At 63.2% G+C, this 13866-nt stretch overlaps 2 protein-coding genes across 2 annotated transcripts; one reads left to right on the top strand and one right to left on the bottom strand.

Annotated features, from left to right (window-relative positions):
• Window positions 1-425: 425 nt before the first annotated feature.
• Window positions 426-8110, bottom strand: CHLRE_07g324866v5 (uncharacterized protein). The gene is made up of 9 exons (XM_043064031.1): window positions 7610-8110; window positions 6771-7004; window positions 5571-6323; window positions 5285-5409; window positions 4918-5111; window positions 3201-4701; window positions 985-2985; window positions 800-820; window positions 426-658 (listed from the first exon to the last, which is right to left on the bottom strand). The coding sequence occupies exons 2-9, from the start codon at window positions 6964-6966 to the stop codon at window positions 557-559; spliced, it is 4893 nt and encodes a 1630-aa protein (XP_042922599.1). The 5' UTR covers window positions 6967-7004; window positions 7610-8110; the 3' UTR covers window positions 426-556.
• Window positions 8111-9230: 1120 nt separating this feature from the next.
• Window positions 9231-13866, top strand: CHLRE_07g324800v5 (uncharacterized protein). The gene is made up of 13 exons (XM_043064030.1): window positions 9231-9620; window positions 9864-9929; window positions 10181-10280; window positions 10455-10521; window positions 10637-10794; window positions 10982-11062; window positions 11296-11351; window positions 11504-11530; window positions 11640-11750; window positions 12017-12063; window positions 12207-12261; window positions 12498-12654; window positions 12970-13866. Exons 1-13 carry the CDS (start codon window positions 9472-9474, stop codon window positions 13003-13005), a joined length of 1110 nt encoding a protein of 369 aa, XP_042922598.1. The 5' UTR covers window positions 9231-9471; the 3' UTR covers window positions 13006-13866.

Raw genomic sequence — 13866 nt, 5'->3', positions numbered from 1 at the left:
GGGCTACTCCTCTAAGCATAACAGCTGGGAGCCTGAGTCTAACTTTACCCCTGATATGGCTGCTGACCTGCAGAGCGCTCGCGAGCGGGCGACTCGCACCATCGAGGATTGACCGAGGACGCTCAATCCTGAAGGGGGATAGTTGTAGTGCCAAGTCTGGGGCTTACAACGTAGGACGTCTGAGTCCGTGGCACTTCTGGTACGTGCCGGCAGAGTCTCTGTCTGTCTGTCCGACTCTGGGGCGTTACAGCTGGCGTAACCGCCCGGGGCACAGCTCTGGCGCTGTGTGCAGCAATCTGTGCTGTTAGTGAGGGTTCTGACTGTGTCCTCAACATCGGGTTTCTATATCTGTATACGAGTCTTCCGACAAGCTGGCACCTGCGCTGGCGTCGGGCATGGTAGGGTCGGGTGAAGCCTCCGGCGGCTACACCGACTACTTACACGGCCTTGCCTTCCAAACCCGGTAGTTCTCACTACCTCCATACACACGGTGTTCCAGCACCACAGCTGTGTGGCGGTGTGCAATCAAGGGCTCACTCCAATGCCCTAAGCAAGGTCACATCACCGGGGCCTCGCACCTGGATAGACCAAAGTCGGAGATCTTGGCAATGAAGCCTCTGGGGTCAGACGCGTCGCTCATCAGCAGTACGTTACTTGGCTGTGGCAGGATACAGTGCAATTGCGGCGGGGATGGGTCAGCCTGGTTCAGAGCAACACGGCCCAGCAGCCAAACCGAAACTCGCAAGTCCATGGAGCACTTGAGCACACTGCACAGCAGCAGCTTGGTTCTTGTGCTCACCTTGAGGTCACCGTGCAAGACCTGCAGGCACGCAACACACGCACACAGGCACATGCAGACACACGCAAATGTGGTTCACGTGAGGAGATCCTTTCCACAACCGCAATGCTTCCACACGCACACGTGGTGGCTAACGCGACCACCCATGTACAACCATCCAGTAAGCAAACAGCGGCGGGCCTTACGTTGTGGCGATGCAGGAAGGCCATGCCTCGCGCCATATCGAGCGCCGTGAGCAGCAGCCAGGGCCAGTGCGGCGTGCCGTCCGCCTGATGCACGAACACGTGCTCCCGTATGGCGCCCAGCAGCGAGCCACGGTCCGCATCCTCCATCACAATGCGAGTGAGGTAGTCACCGGGCCGGGCGTTCAAGCGGTGCATAATTTGTGTCAACGTGCGCCAGCCCCGCTCTAGAGCTTTCTGAGCCCCCGGCGTGTCGGAGGCGGCGGCCGATGCCGCAGCCGCGACCGCGGCGGCCGCCGCGGCGGCGGATGCGGCGGTGGCAGCAGCTGCTGCTGCCGCGGAGGCCCTGCCGATGGTGTTGCTGGTTTCCGCGGCGGAGCCAGCGGCAGGGGAGCTGCCGTCACCCGTGTGGTGCGACAACGCAGTTCCGGCGGGGCCTGCGCCTGCGCTGCTAGCATATCCGTGGGTAGACAATGTAGTGCCAATACGGAAGACCCCGGCAATAGTGGCGGCCGTGCCCGCCGTTGGGACCGCATTGGTGCTGATGCCGCATCCAAGCATTCCAGTTGAGCCCGTGGGTGAGCCGCTGCCGACAGCCGTGGCAGGGATGGTCGCACCTGATGCGAAGTCAGATCCACCCATGCTGCCAGGAGCATTGGCCAGAGGCTCGGGCTCTCCGGTCATTGTGCCCGTCAACGGCCCTGCTGGCGGCGTGGCAACAGCAGTTGACGCACGGCAGCCGTTGACGACTGCAAACTGCTGCATGGTTGGCATGTTGTTCATGCTGTTGAGGCGCTTGCTGCTGCTGTTGGTGGTGCGCGTAAGCACGGTGCTTGCAGTGCGACTGTGTGTGCGTGTCTGTGGGCGGCTGCTAACAACCGCCTCCTGCACGTGTCGGTGGCTTCCGTGCGACTGCGTGCCCTCGCCACCGCTACCTGGGGCGCTGTTCGGTGACGGTGACGGAAGGAAAAGCCCCCGGCGGTGGCCGCCACTTGCAATGCTGCCCGCCGCGCTTAGGCCCGCGGAACGCGTGACGCCGCCTGCGTCACCAGCTGCAGAGTCTAGCGCCCCTGTCAGCATCCCGCGTACGGCACTGCTCGCGTTATCGTTAGCATCCGCATGGCGGTGTGCTGCTGTCGAGTGCGGGCGCGTGCGGTGCGCGCCATCCCTGCCTTCTGCAGCGACGACAGCAAGGGCGCAAGGAGGCGACACGCCGGCCCCACTAGTCCGATCCATACCCAGCAGAGAGGTGCCCTCGCTGCCCGGCAACCCCAGCAGCAGCCGGCGGCGCTCTTCGCCGTGCGTGCCGCCGATGGTGCGCGGTGTGGTTGCTGCAGGTCCTGATGGCGTGCCGTCCGCCGCACCACCGTGGAATGGATAGGCGCCAGCAAGGTCTGTGTGTATGTCCAGAGCCTGTGTGTCTTCCGGAATGGACGGCTGCGTGGTTGGCGTCGTCGCCATCTGCAGCCGGCTACCGGCACGCATTAACTGCGGATGGCGGCCGCGGCCGCTGCCGTTGCTGCTAACCGCAGCAAACAGGGCACCCATGCTGATCCCGCCGGTTCCCCCGCCATGACCAGCAGCAAAGGTGTGGCCCCCGCCCGCACCCCCAGCCCCGCCGCCCCCTGCTGCGGCGGCGATTGTCACAGGCGGTGTCGAAGGGGCGCCTGCGGCGCAGAACACTGCAGCGCCGAGCGTCACGGCGGCAGCAGATTGCGGGGACCCGGAGACATGCACGGCGCCTCCCGCCGTCCCGGCGTGGGCGCCGTGGGCACCGTAGCTGTTTGCTCGCATCCCAGCGCCGAGCCCCATGCCAGCAGCAACGCCTACCCCAGCAGCAGGACCATGGCCGCTGGGCTGCGGTTGGGCGTGATGCTGGTGGTGGCTGTGGCCGTCGTCGTTGGGAGCGGTGGTCTGTATTTGTAACTGTGCTGGGTGACAGAACCTGGGGGTGACCAGCATCTGGGGGTGACCAGCACCTGCATGGATGGGGGTGACCAGCACCTGCATGGATGGGGGTGACAGCACCTGCATGGATGGGGGTGACCAGAACCTGGGGGTGACAGCACCTGCATGGATGGGGGTGACAGCACCTGCATGGATGGGGGTGACAGGGGGCTGTGTGCACCGTTGGCGGCCAGTGCACCGTGCGTGCTGCGGCTGTAACCGTGGCCCCCTTGCCCCTGCCCGTGCCGGTGGTGGTAGCTCCCGTTACTTGCCAGCGCGGCGGCCGCAGCGGCGGCGTGGTTGCTTGCATTGGGGCTGGGGCCAAACCAGTGGGAGCTTAGTGAGTCACGACTGTAAAACCAAGCAGTGCTGCTTGTCGCGCCCAGGCCGGCGCCGGCGTAGCCGATACCGCTGGCACCCGCCTCCGCCTCCGCAGCTGCGGCTGCGGCGGTTGCCGCCGCACCGGCATCGCAGGCTGCCGCCTGCTGCAAGATGCTGTCAGCAACGTCACTGGCTGCCAAGGTGTGGGTCTGCGTCGCTAGCTGCTCCTGCTCGGGGCGGGCCATGCGAACCGACCAAGAGCCGTCGTAGTTGGTCCGATGGCTCGGCGAGGGTGAATATCCATCGGGTCGGGCGCCGGCGACCACGGGACTAGCATGGTTGCTTGGGCCGCTGCCAGCCCTGCCGCCTTCCCGCCCCGTAGCGCTTGGCAAGAAGAGAGCGGCTGTTGCCTCCAATGCAGCCCCGGACCCGATTCGGCTTCCGCCGTTGCCTGGTGGCGCTGGTGCGGCGGTACCTGGACCCGGTGCCGCGTACGTGTGAGATGCGTGCGGGGCGTGTGCTTGCCCGGCAGCATGAGGGGGCCCTGTCGCACCCATGGCCTCGACTGCCCCGCCGGCGCAGACCACCACAAGACCGTGAGCCAGCTGTGATTGCTGCGCGTGTCGCTGCTGCTGCTGCTGCTGCTGCTGGTGCAGCTGGTCGCGGCCATTGCTGGGCCCGTGTCCGTGTGCGTGTCCACTTTCATGCCCGTGGCTTAGAAGACCGTGCGCGAGCAGCCCCAGCCTGCGCGCATGCTGACCGCCGTGGACACCCGGCCCGTGGTCCTGGCCAAAGGCCTCTGCGCCCCCGTGCGGGCGAGATCCTGATTGGAGAGTGCCAGCAGGCAGCAGCGGCTCTGCCGCCTCCGCGCCGGCAGCAGCGGTGCCGGCGGTGCGGTGCTGCGTGAAGGAGTGCGAGAGGGTGTGCCCCAGCCGCGCCAGGGCGCTACAGTGCGGCGAAGTGGGGCGTTGCGACCTGACACTGCCAACGCCACCCCCGCCACCACTGCCGCTGCCGACGGCAGCGGCAGCAGTCGAGTCCACAGATGCGATGGCGGCAGCGTCCGCGCCCGACGTGACGTTTCGAACTAGCTCCTGCACGTGCATGTGAAATCCACTGTGGCTCTGCGCCGCTGCTGTGTCGCCACTGTCTGGCTGGCATGTTGCCGCCAGCGCGCCCGCCGCCGTGCCGCTGCCGCCCGCGAGTATGCCGCCACCGCTGCCAATGGTCGGCAGCACGCCGCCGCCGGCAGCAGGGCCGCTGCCGCCGCCGCCACGGCGCTTGTTGTTGCCGCCGCCGCCGCCCTTGCCCATCAGGCGGATCTTGATGCTCCCACCGCCACCGCTGAGGGCGCGCGCCGCCTTCTTGGCTTTGCGTGCCTCGCGCGCGGCCATGGCCTCTAGCGCGTCTGGCAGGTCCAGGAAGTTGTCGCTGGTCACGCGGGTGATGTGCCTGCAGCGGATAAATCATTTACAGCGATCGCTTGACGCCGACTTGATCACAACTACTGTATCACAGCTGTCGCAACCAGCTGGACGCAACCAACCCAAACGCAACGTGTCCCATGCCAGAAACACAGCGCGTCCCATGCCAGAAACACAGCGCTTCCCATGCCAGATCCATGCCAGATCCATGCCAGATGCATGCCAGATCCATGCGGGGGCTCACCAGCTGATGGTGGTCACGATGTTGGGGTGCTGCAGGGCCCGGCTGAGCAGGCCCTCGGTGGCGGGCGCCGCCATGGCGTCCCGGCCCTTGGCCACCAGGTACTTCACCGCCACATGGCCGCCGCCGCCGGGCTCGAGGCGGCCGCGGTACACCAGCCCCACAGAGCCGTAGCCCACCAGCACCAGGTCCCGGACCTGCGGGAGGCAGGCCCCACGGCGCGTTGCTTGTTGAAGAGTGCAATAGCTGTCTTTGGTGATGACGCTGCGAAGTTGCACTTGCGTGTGCGACCCGCGGCCGCTGACGCATGGACGGCAATACTGCACGTGTTTTATTCGTATGGGTGCATACTGCACGCGCACGCACGTACCTGGCCTACAGCCCGCACAACGTCAAGGCGACCCGCCCGCCGCGTGAGGTCGCGCACCGCCTCCGTCGTGAGGGCGCCGGTGACGGGCTCTGCCATACCCGCCAGCTGCGTGAACGAGCGCAGGCCTGTGTGCAGGCGTGGGGATGTTGTGGTCACGCAGCTAGCAGTACACATGCATACCCCGACACACCACTAGCACCCCCCCAAGCCTGCTTAACCTCCTGTGCTCTCTGTTTGGACACGCATGCCACGCGATGCTGCTGTCCGCTGCACCATCCATTCGTACCTGTGGTCAGCAGGTTAGCCAGCATGCCCCAGCGAGACGGCCGCGAGGTGGTTGTGACGGCACTTGTGTGAGAGGCAACAGAAGAGGCACGGCTCAGGCCTGGCACGTGCGCGGAGCCCGCGCCACCCGTGTGGTTTTGGCCTGCTACACCGCCGCCGCCAGTTGTGGCGCCGCCACTGCCGCCGCCAGTCGGCAGCAGCGCGTCGCTTCCCCCGTTGGCCCCGGTTGCAGCCGCCGCGGCGTTGACATGCATGACACGCGGCCGCATGCCAGCAGCAGAGACCACCGCAGACGTGAGGCCCCACTTACGGCCCGCGCCCGAGAAAGGACTGGCCCGCGTCGCAGAGGTGGCCCCACCGCCACTCCTTTCACGGTTGGGTTGCAGGTCAACCTCGGCAGCCACCACTGCCGCCGCCCTGCCGACAGTCGGCGAGGACGGCAGCGGGCCAAGCTGGCCGCAGACGCTTGGCGCAGCAGTGTTGCTGCCGCCATGGCCACCCACGGCCGCAACAGCCGTGAAGTGGTTGGAGCGGCGAGAAGGCATGGAGGCTGTGGGGCCCGGGGACGGCCTGCCCATGTTGTAAGCTGAAATGGCCTGGCTCCGGGGCGCCTGCAGCTCGGCTGTAGATCCCGCAGCCAGAGGACGGCTGCTGCTGGCTACACCCGGGGATCCTGGCCGCTTGACACCACCGTTGTCGCCACGGCACAGTGCCCCCAGCCACCGGGCGAGGCAGCCGCCGCGGCTGTTGCCGGCTGTACGGCGGCCGTGACGACGGCGGCGCGAATCACCGAGGGCGGCGGTGCTGCCTGCTCCGTCTACCCCGGCGGCCTGCTCAAGCCCATCCGTCCCAGCAGACCCGCCGTGCGTCGGCGCTTCGTCCGTGGCTTCCTCTAGAGTGCTGGGTATGCTGGTAAACCGCACGTGTGGAATGCCACCGCCGTCACCGCCTGCCATGCCCATCCAGTATGGCAAAACAGCAGCACCGCCACGCCCGCTGCCGTCACCACTTCCTGCTGGTGTTCGCCTGCTGCGCGCTGCTGCATTGTCAGGTGCACGCGTTGGCGCCCCCGCGGCGCCGCTGCCGTGCATGCCGCGGGCAGCCCCACCCAGAGGCGGCGGCGGCGACTGACCCATACTAACAGCAGCGGCAGCGGGCAGGCCGCCGCCGCCTGCTAAGCCCTCGCGCAGCTGCCTCGCACCTGACCTGTCCTGGTAGCTGGGATCCAAGCTACTCGCAGTAGTGCAGGCATCGAGCAGGAACAGGGGCTGCGTGTCGATCAGAGTTAAGCCGTCCGTGCCCGCCAGTGAAGTGCCGCCGCCTGCGGCGCCGCCGCTTGCCGCACCAAGCGGCAGGAACGCCGCTTGCTCCAAATCCACGCCCTCTGTAAACTGCATCTCAGCCCCATTACAGCATCTTGGCGTCCAGGAGTTGCCTGTGGGGTGCGGCAACAAGAACATGTGCCGGTGTGTAGATTGGGCCCGACGTCAGGTGATCGTCGGCGGAAGCCCGCCAGCAGCTGGGCAAGAGGACGAGTGAACTGCACGCGTGCTCATGGTCGAAAAGCGCAGCAAACGCATCGTTTGGTCGTGTCAATGAACATTACTGTAGGCGTGAGCAAGTCTTCCGCAGATGCCTAAGGACACCCGCTGAACCTGCCGGGCCGATTGCCCGCGGGGACACCTTGAGGCAAGCCTTGAGGGACACCCCACGGGAACGCACAGCTCCCAACGCATCCACACACGCCATAACCCGTCGCGCTTGTCGCTCTCCTTGCCGTTAACAATCCATCCAAATGCACAGTTCTCCAACAGCAATAATCGGTTGCCGTGCGTATGCTATCGCAGTCGACTTTTGCGCCGAGCCCGCCAGGAAAAGAGTTAGGCATGCTTCTGCTCCTGCGATCCTTAGTCCACTCAAAATTGTACACAACCCAAGCCTGCCCCGCACCCCGCAGGACTAGGCCCGGCCCAGACGGGCGCTGCCTATAAACCTCTGACACACGCAGGACGCCGCCCCGCCTGCTTACGAATTACTCACTGCAGTCTTGTGTCACCGGTGTCTGTCATCTTAGCGCCAAACTAGGGCGTTACGGGAGCATTCGACATTTCCAAACTAGTTTGTGCAACATTCTCTTGAGTCTTTCAGCGCTTGGTCGTTTCTTGGAGTACACTTCATGTTTGTATTTGTTAGAGTACTTGGTGATGTCAGTTGCTATTTTGTATCTCATGTGCCTGCGCGTAGCGACGCGCACATGCCTGTCATGCGCCCCCTTTGTTCGTTCAATTTGACGATTTGAATAACGCGACACCGCTGTATAATCATATGGTAGAGACGACTATTGCAGTAATGGCCTGCTGCTATTATAATACGCCGTCACGACGCGCTCCGATGTGTCAGTGCGGCGCTTACAACAAGGTTGACTGCAAGGCTGAACGTATGGAAGTCAAAGTCATTTCATGTGGCGTCAGGCTCGCTTGCACACGCACACAACGGCGAACCTTGATTCAGCAACGTGTTCCAGCAGGTTCCAGGGACGATTGACTCTAAATATGACCCGAATTTCGCAATCATTGCAACTGTCCACAGCGTTGGCACGGCAGTGCTTGCGTGTGGCCGGTTCCCCTCCCCGCCCCCAGCCGGACGTCACGGCATGACGACTCACGGCGTGACGCTGAACTTGTGACGATCGCCGTTTTAATTCGGGGGACCTATAGGCATTTGTTAACTCATAATCGTTTTAAATCGCTCCGGATCTATAGCGAGCTGGGTGCGGGCGACCATCGCGCTCGAGCTGCAACTCGCCCGGGCACCTGCAAAGCTCGGCGAGCACCATCGTTAAATACTTCGTACCATTCTATCTCTGCACCTAAACGCGTGCAGCTGAGTCCGCGCGCGGCCCCTCGCTGCCGATGCCGGGGGCGCCCCCCGCGCCTGTCCCCGCCTCCCCTCCACGGATTCCGGCGCGCCCGGGGGTTGGTAATGGGTGCCGGGCCTCCGATCTCTTGCATTCGTGTCAATCGGCAGCGCCCCCCACGGGTTGCAGCCGTGCTTAGCCGCAGCAAGTGACTGCAGCAGGGGTGCCCTGTGCAAGGGCAGGGCCAGGCTAGGGCAGAGCAGGCCAGCCCTGAGCATTCCAGATGCAACTGGCAAATGTACGCCGTGCTGCCACACGCATTAGCACCCATTACCAACCCCCGGGCGCGCCGGAATCCGTGGAGGGGAGGCGGGGACAGGCGCGGGGGGCGCCCCCGGCATCAGCAGCGAGGGGCCGCGCGCGGACTCAGCTGCACACGTTTAGGTGCAGAGATAGAATGGTACGAAGTATTTAACGATGGTGCTCGCCGAGCTTTGCAGGTGCCCGGGCGAGTTGCAGCTCGAGCGCGATGGTCGCCCGCACCCAGCTCGCTATAGATCCGGAGCGATTTAAAACGATTATGAGTTAACAAATGCCTATAGGTCCCCCGAATTAAAACGGCGATCGTCACAAGTTCAGCGTCACGCCGTGAGTCGTCATGCCGTAACGTCCGGCTAAACTCCCCGCCCCTCCCCGCCCACCACCCATCCCTAAACTCTCGCTGCGTTGGTTACTCTCTCCGGACTGGACCAGCCATGCATACTTCAATCAAATCGCGTATGCCATGCCACGAACTCTCCATGACGATTCGAAGAGGGGCGAAGCGCGGGTGATCACGTGGGTACCGATGAGCGATGATCGTCACAAACAAACAGACCTTGCCAACAACATCATTGTTTAGCCTATCCATAATCAAGGTAATGATAGAAAGAATAGCACCAAAGAACCAAGTGTTTGCGCGAATTTGTCGCGCTCTTTCGTGGCTATGCTGAACGTTTAAACCAAGCAGAGATCAAAGTATTGTCGCGCATTACAGCGGTACAGCATGGCCGCGACGAGTGTTGTGCCCCTCCTGCCCCTCGAGACCAAACACCCGAGTAGCACGGTCCTGGTGACCGGTTGCACCGGATACATCGCCGGGCCGACGATCGAGCGGCTGCTGAGGGCTGGCCACACGGTGCACGCCACGTGCCGGTGAGGGGCAGATGCGGGGGCAGGAGGTAGGCGTACGGCAGGAAAGGCTTCGGACGTATTGCAGGATGTGGATGCTGGCGTCTAGCAACCTCCGCCATAGGTGCAAGGGTAAGGGCCGGGGCTAGGCCCCTTGCTTGGGTGCGGCCGTGCGGGGTCAGCTGCCGGCAAGGACCGCAGCAGCCCGCCGCCCACCGCTCCCGTATCTCGTACCTGATCTGCCGTGTGCCTTCACCGGCGACGTAGGGATCCAGGGAACACAGAACTGCTTGCACGCCTGGTGGCACTGCCAGGCGCAGACAAGCGGCTCAAGTAAGTGGGGCCGACGGGCTGAGCCTTGGCCTGGTGGGAGGGCTCCCGGACACACAGCTTGCGCCAGTGTGTGGCCTAGGGGTTGGGAACCACAGTTCTTCTGGAGTGCTGCCATGACTCGTGCAGGCGAACAGATGCGGGGTAGTCGTGTCTAGGTCCAAAGGAACTTAGGCTGGGGCCACCCGGCCAAAACAAACTGGGACGGCTTAATGCCAACGGGAGCGCCGCCCTTTTAATGTCCTGCGGATCAGGTTCTACAAGGCAGACCTAACGCATGTCGGCAGCTTTGATGAAGCAGTGAAGGGATGCGACTACGTCATCCACATGGCAGCCCCCGTGACGCTGGGCAAGGTGCCGCCGTGGCGCGGGTAGAAACGCTGCCGCGCATGCCGCAACGTGCTGTGCCTCGTCTTGTGGTTGTCCAGTCGCGGCGGGTTGGCATGCTCCCCTGTCCTACCTGCCTGACGCCGCACACGTGTGGTGGCGTGTGCGTGCCTTCTCCGCTTCCCGCTCCTGTTGCTGCAGGTGAAGCCAGGCGAGGGCAAGCCCAAACTCATTGACCCCATGCTGGCAGGCGTGGATAACGTGCTGAGTGAGTCCGTAATGTACTGCGTTGGGCGTTTCGGTGCATGAGAATTGTTTGCCACGCTCGCCGTGCCCATCCCAAGCGTTGTGATTACCGGCCCTTCGGCCCTGCGCCCCACCAGGCGCCGTCAACCGCGCGCCGTCCGTTAAGCGTGTGGTCATGACTTCCTCCATCTCCGCCATCTGCACCACCGCCAGTGACAAGCCCAAGCCCGCGGACGGCAGCGTGCTGCTTTACACGGAGCATGACTGGAACACCACTGCCACCGAGGACTTCATTGTGCGTGCGTGGGGAGCGTGCGGTAGGGAGCCGCAGCTCACAGCGGTAATGGCGTGCGATGTTGTTTGGGTACGGCGGCCGCGGCCTAAGGCCGACGTAGCGAATGCGCGGAACCCTTCCCACCTGTCACATTTTGATGGCCACAACTTGGCGTCATCCGTGCACCACCGCCGCCGCACTTCTGCAGCCGTACGCGCGCGGCAAGACTTTGTCGGAGAAGCGCGCCTGGGAGCTTGCGGGCCAGCAGAGCCGCTGGGACCTGATCACGGTGCGTGTGCTGCGTGCGTGTACCTCATGTTGCAGCAGCGTTTGTGCGCTGACGTGGTTGTGTACCGTATGTGACGTACGGAGACTGTGTACAGGCTCCAAGCCACTTCCTGGAGCCGCCACAGCATGCGCGTCACCGCCTGGTCCGCCATTGCGCGTGGCGGCATCCATAAAGCTGCTAGTACCGTAGTGTTATCATAACGTTTGGTCACGTTGCTATCGCTACTGCTGCAGGTGTGCCCATCCATCGTGATGGGCCCAACGGTGCTTGCGTGCGACAGCAGCGAGAGGTGAGTACTGTACTCCCAATCTTGAGCCACCCCCCGGCTGGACGTTTAGTAGGTCTGTGTGGGCCCCAGCTATCTGTGTCACAGGTGTGGCAGTACTAACACGAGCCCCGTAACACGCTGCCTTGTTCCCGCCCCTTTCCCACCTGGTGCAGTGTGGGCGCAGTGCGCGACATCTTGTGGTGGGTCATGGGAGGTCTCGTGTATGGCACGAATGCGGCGCGCAAGGCCGCGCCACACGCAGCGAGTTCGCTGACTCGAGGACTCCACTCTTGGCCGTTCTACGAACAGGCCGGGCTTGATGTGGCCTGCAGCTGGCGACATCGGCCTGGCGCTGGTGGATGTGCGGGACGTGGCAGCCCTGCACTGCCTGGCCATGGTCACACCCGCAGCCAAGGGCAGGTGCGTTGGGATAAGTGCCTTATGCATGCTGCTACCCAGGTATGCCACTGGCCAGCATGACGTATGGTGAAAGAGACACCGTAAGTGGGCCATCGCACACTTGGCTGCCAACTACCGGCACAGACAACCCGCCGTGCCTCTGCGTGGTTGTGACCTACCGTACTCAATCACGCCCGGGCATGCTGCATGCCCGCACGATACCCACATGTGTCGCCGGGATTGTGGGCTGTCCTGCCGCTGCTCCTGTGGTGGTTTTGCTGCTGCAGGTATATCGCGCACGCCAAGTCCACCAACTTCTTCAACGTTACGCACGGCAAGTCGACAGCAGCACACACGTCTGCATGTCGCGCATCTGCCTGATAAGATTAGTCTGACTGCCTGCCCACGTGGTCAGCCATTCTTATACACTGATTGGAGGTGCGCAACCGCACCGACGTGCCGGAATGCGCACCGCAGTGGTTGCGTCGGTGTTTCCCAAGTTTTGGCCCGCACGGAGCCTGGCACCATACTGGTAAGTGAGTGCGTTCACTTGCCATGCCTGTCGGTTGTAAAGTTGTTTGGCCGCCGCTGTACACCTGAAGTACTCGTGTTCATTGGTGTGCGCGCGCACCAGATCTCTGCTCGTTCGCATCTGTGCTATTGGCCCCTCAATCCAAACCCCTTCCGTACTGTAGTAGTCCTGCTGCGGCTGTTGTCGCTGCTAACTCTCTTGCTGGTGCGCCGGTTCCTGCCTGCCGTGCCACGCAGGCTGGTGTGGCTGTTGGGCCCGCTGCTGGGCATCGGGCGTGACATGCTGCGCGCGCTGTGGGGCCCTGCACCCGACTTCGACACGCGCCGCACGCTGTCTGACCTGGGGCTGCCCGGCTGGCTGCCGGAAGTGGACACGTGGCGCGATATGATCCTGGTGAGTCACGGCCCGTTTGCTACAAAGCAGGAACAAGACAGATACGAAGGACAGTACGGTATGCGAGCGTGGGTGTGTGGAACCGGAGCTGTAACGGCGTGCGTGTCTGCGGACGTGGTAGGTCCGGCATTGCGTGCAGTCTGAGGTGCCTTGGCAGTGCCAACGGATGATGGAAGGGGCTGTTGTGAGGCTGGCGTGCGGTTTTAGGGTGGACCGCAAGCCGGCACGCCTGGGCATCCCTGCATGCAAGGTTCTGCTCGGTACAATGTGCCCTTATCACCATGTGCTTTTACCTGCCTCGCCCCGTCCCTTCAGGACATGGAGGCCAAGAAACAGATCAAGATGAAGTGAAGATGGCACAGAGGAGAACGAGAGAGGAAATGTCAACCCACGGCATGGCAGCGGCTGCTGGGTGGGGGCGCGAAGCAGAGTGGCTTTACATGCCGGCACAGTCCGAAGTGCATAACGCATACCGTAATTGCCTGCGTCTGCGTCCCTAGCCATGCTATGAGCATGTGACTCTTGTCCCTGGCTCGGCGCGCACTATCTATGTGATCCGAGGCATTCATCTCGCGTGGGCATGAGCGAGAGCAGTATGTGTACGGCATCACGTAGTAGGATATCCAAAACATACTTGTAGCGTTACGGGGCATCAGGGCCCGGCAATGGAGGACGGCGGCCTATAATCTGCGAATTTTGAGCGCTCCCGGGCATTTTCCTGGTAGCCCAGGTTCCGCTGTCTGTGGTTGGTGTGTGGCAATCCACGCCGGACGCAGTTGTAGGGGACACCGGGTCGCCGCACAGGCTTCCTGGCCACTGCTGTGTGGGGTGTGGGAGACCGATAGCGCCCGAGGCAGCACCCTGGGGATCGTTAAGTATCATTAAGTAAACGAATGAAGTGCGTGACAGCGACAGAGTCGAGCAGTTGGATGTGTGCTGTGTTATGTCTGGTTTCCATCTCATGTGCCACGTCCGGATTTGCGGGGATGCCAAAGGCCCCCAACATAGAGGCGTGTGCAATTTGCGTGTGCTTAGTAGGCGCCCGCGTCAAGGTGGCTGGGTTGATAACGACCCGGGAGGGGAGGGCTCAGCCCTTTTCCTGCCTCTCTAAGGCAGCCACCTCCTTGTTAGCGCTCCTGTAAATGCCGCTGTTTGTGTCTCTGTGAGCGGTGGAAGGAACAGAAGATGAGTCGGCCTTGAGGGAAGAGCACC

The sequence above is a fragment of the Chlamydomonas reinhardtii genome, chromosome 7, assembly GCF_000002595.2.
Source record: "Chlamydomonas reinhardtii strain CC-503 cw92 mt+ chromosome 7, whole genome shotgun sequence".
NCBI lineage: Eukaryota > Viridiplantae > Chlorophyta > Chlorophyceae > Chlamydomonadales > Chlamydomonadaceae > Chlamydomonas > Chlamydomonas reinhardtii.
Note: the sequence above shows the minus strand (reverse complement) of the source record. Positions and strands in the feature narration are given on the sequence as shown.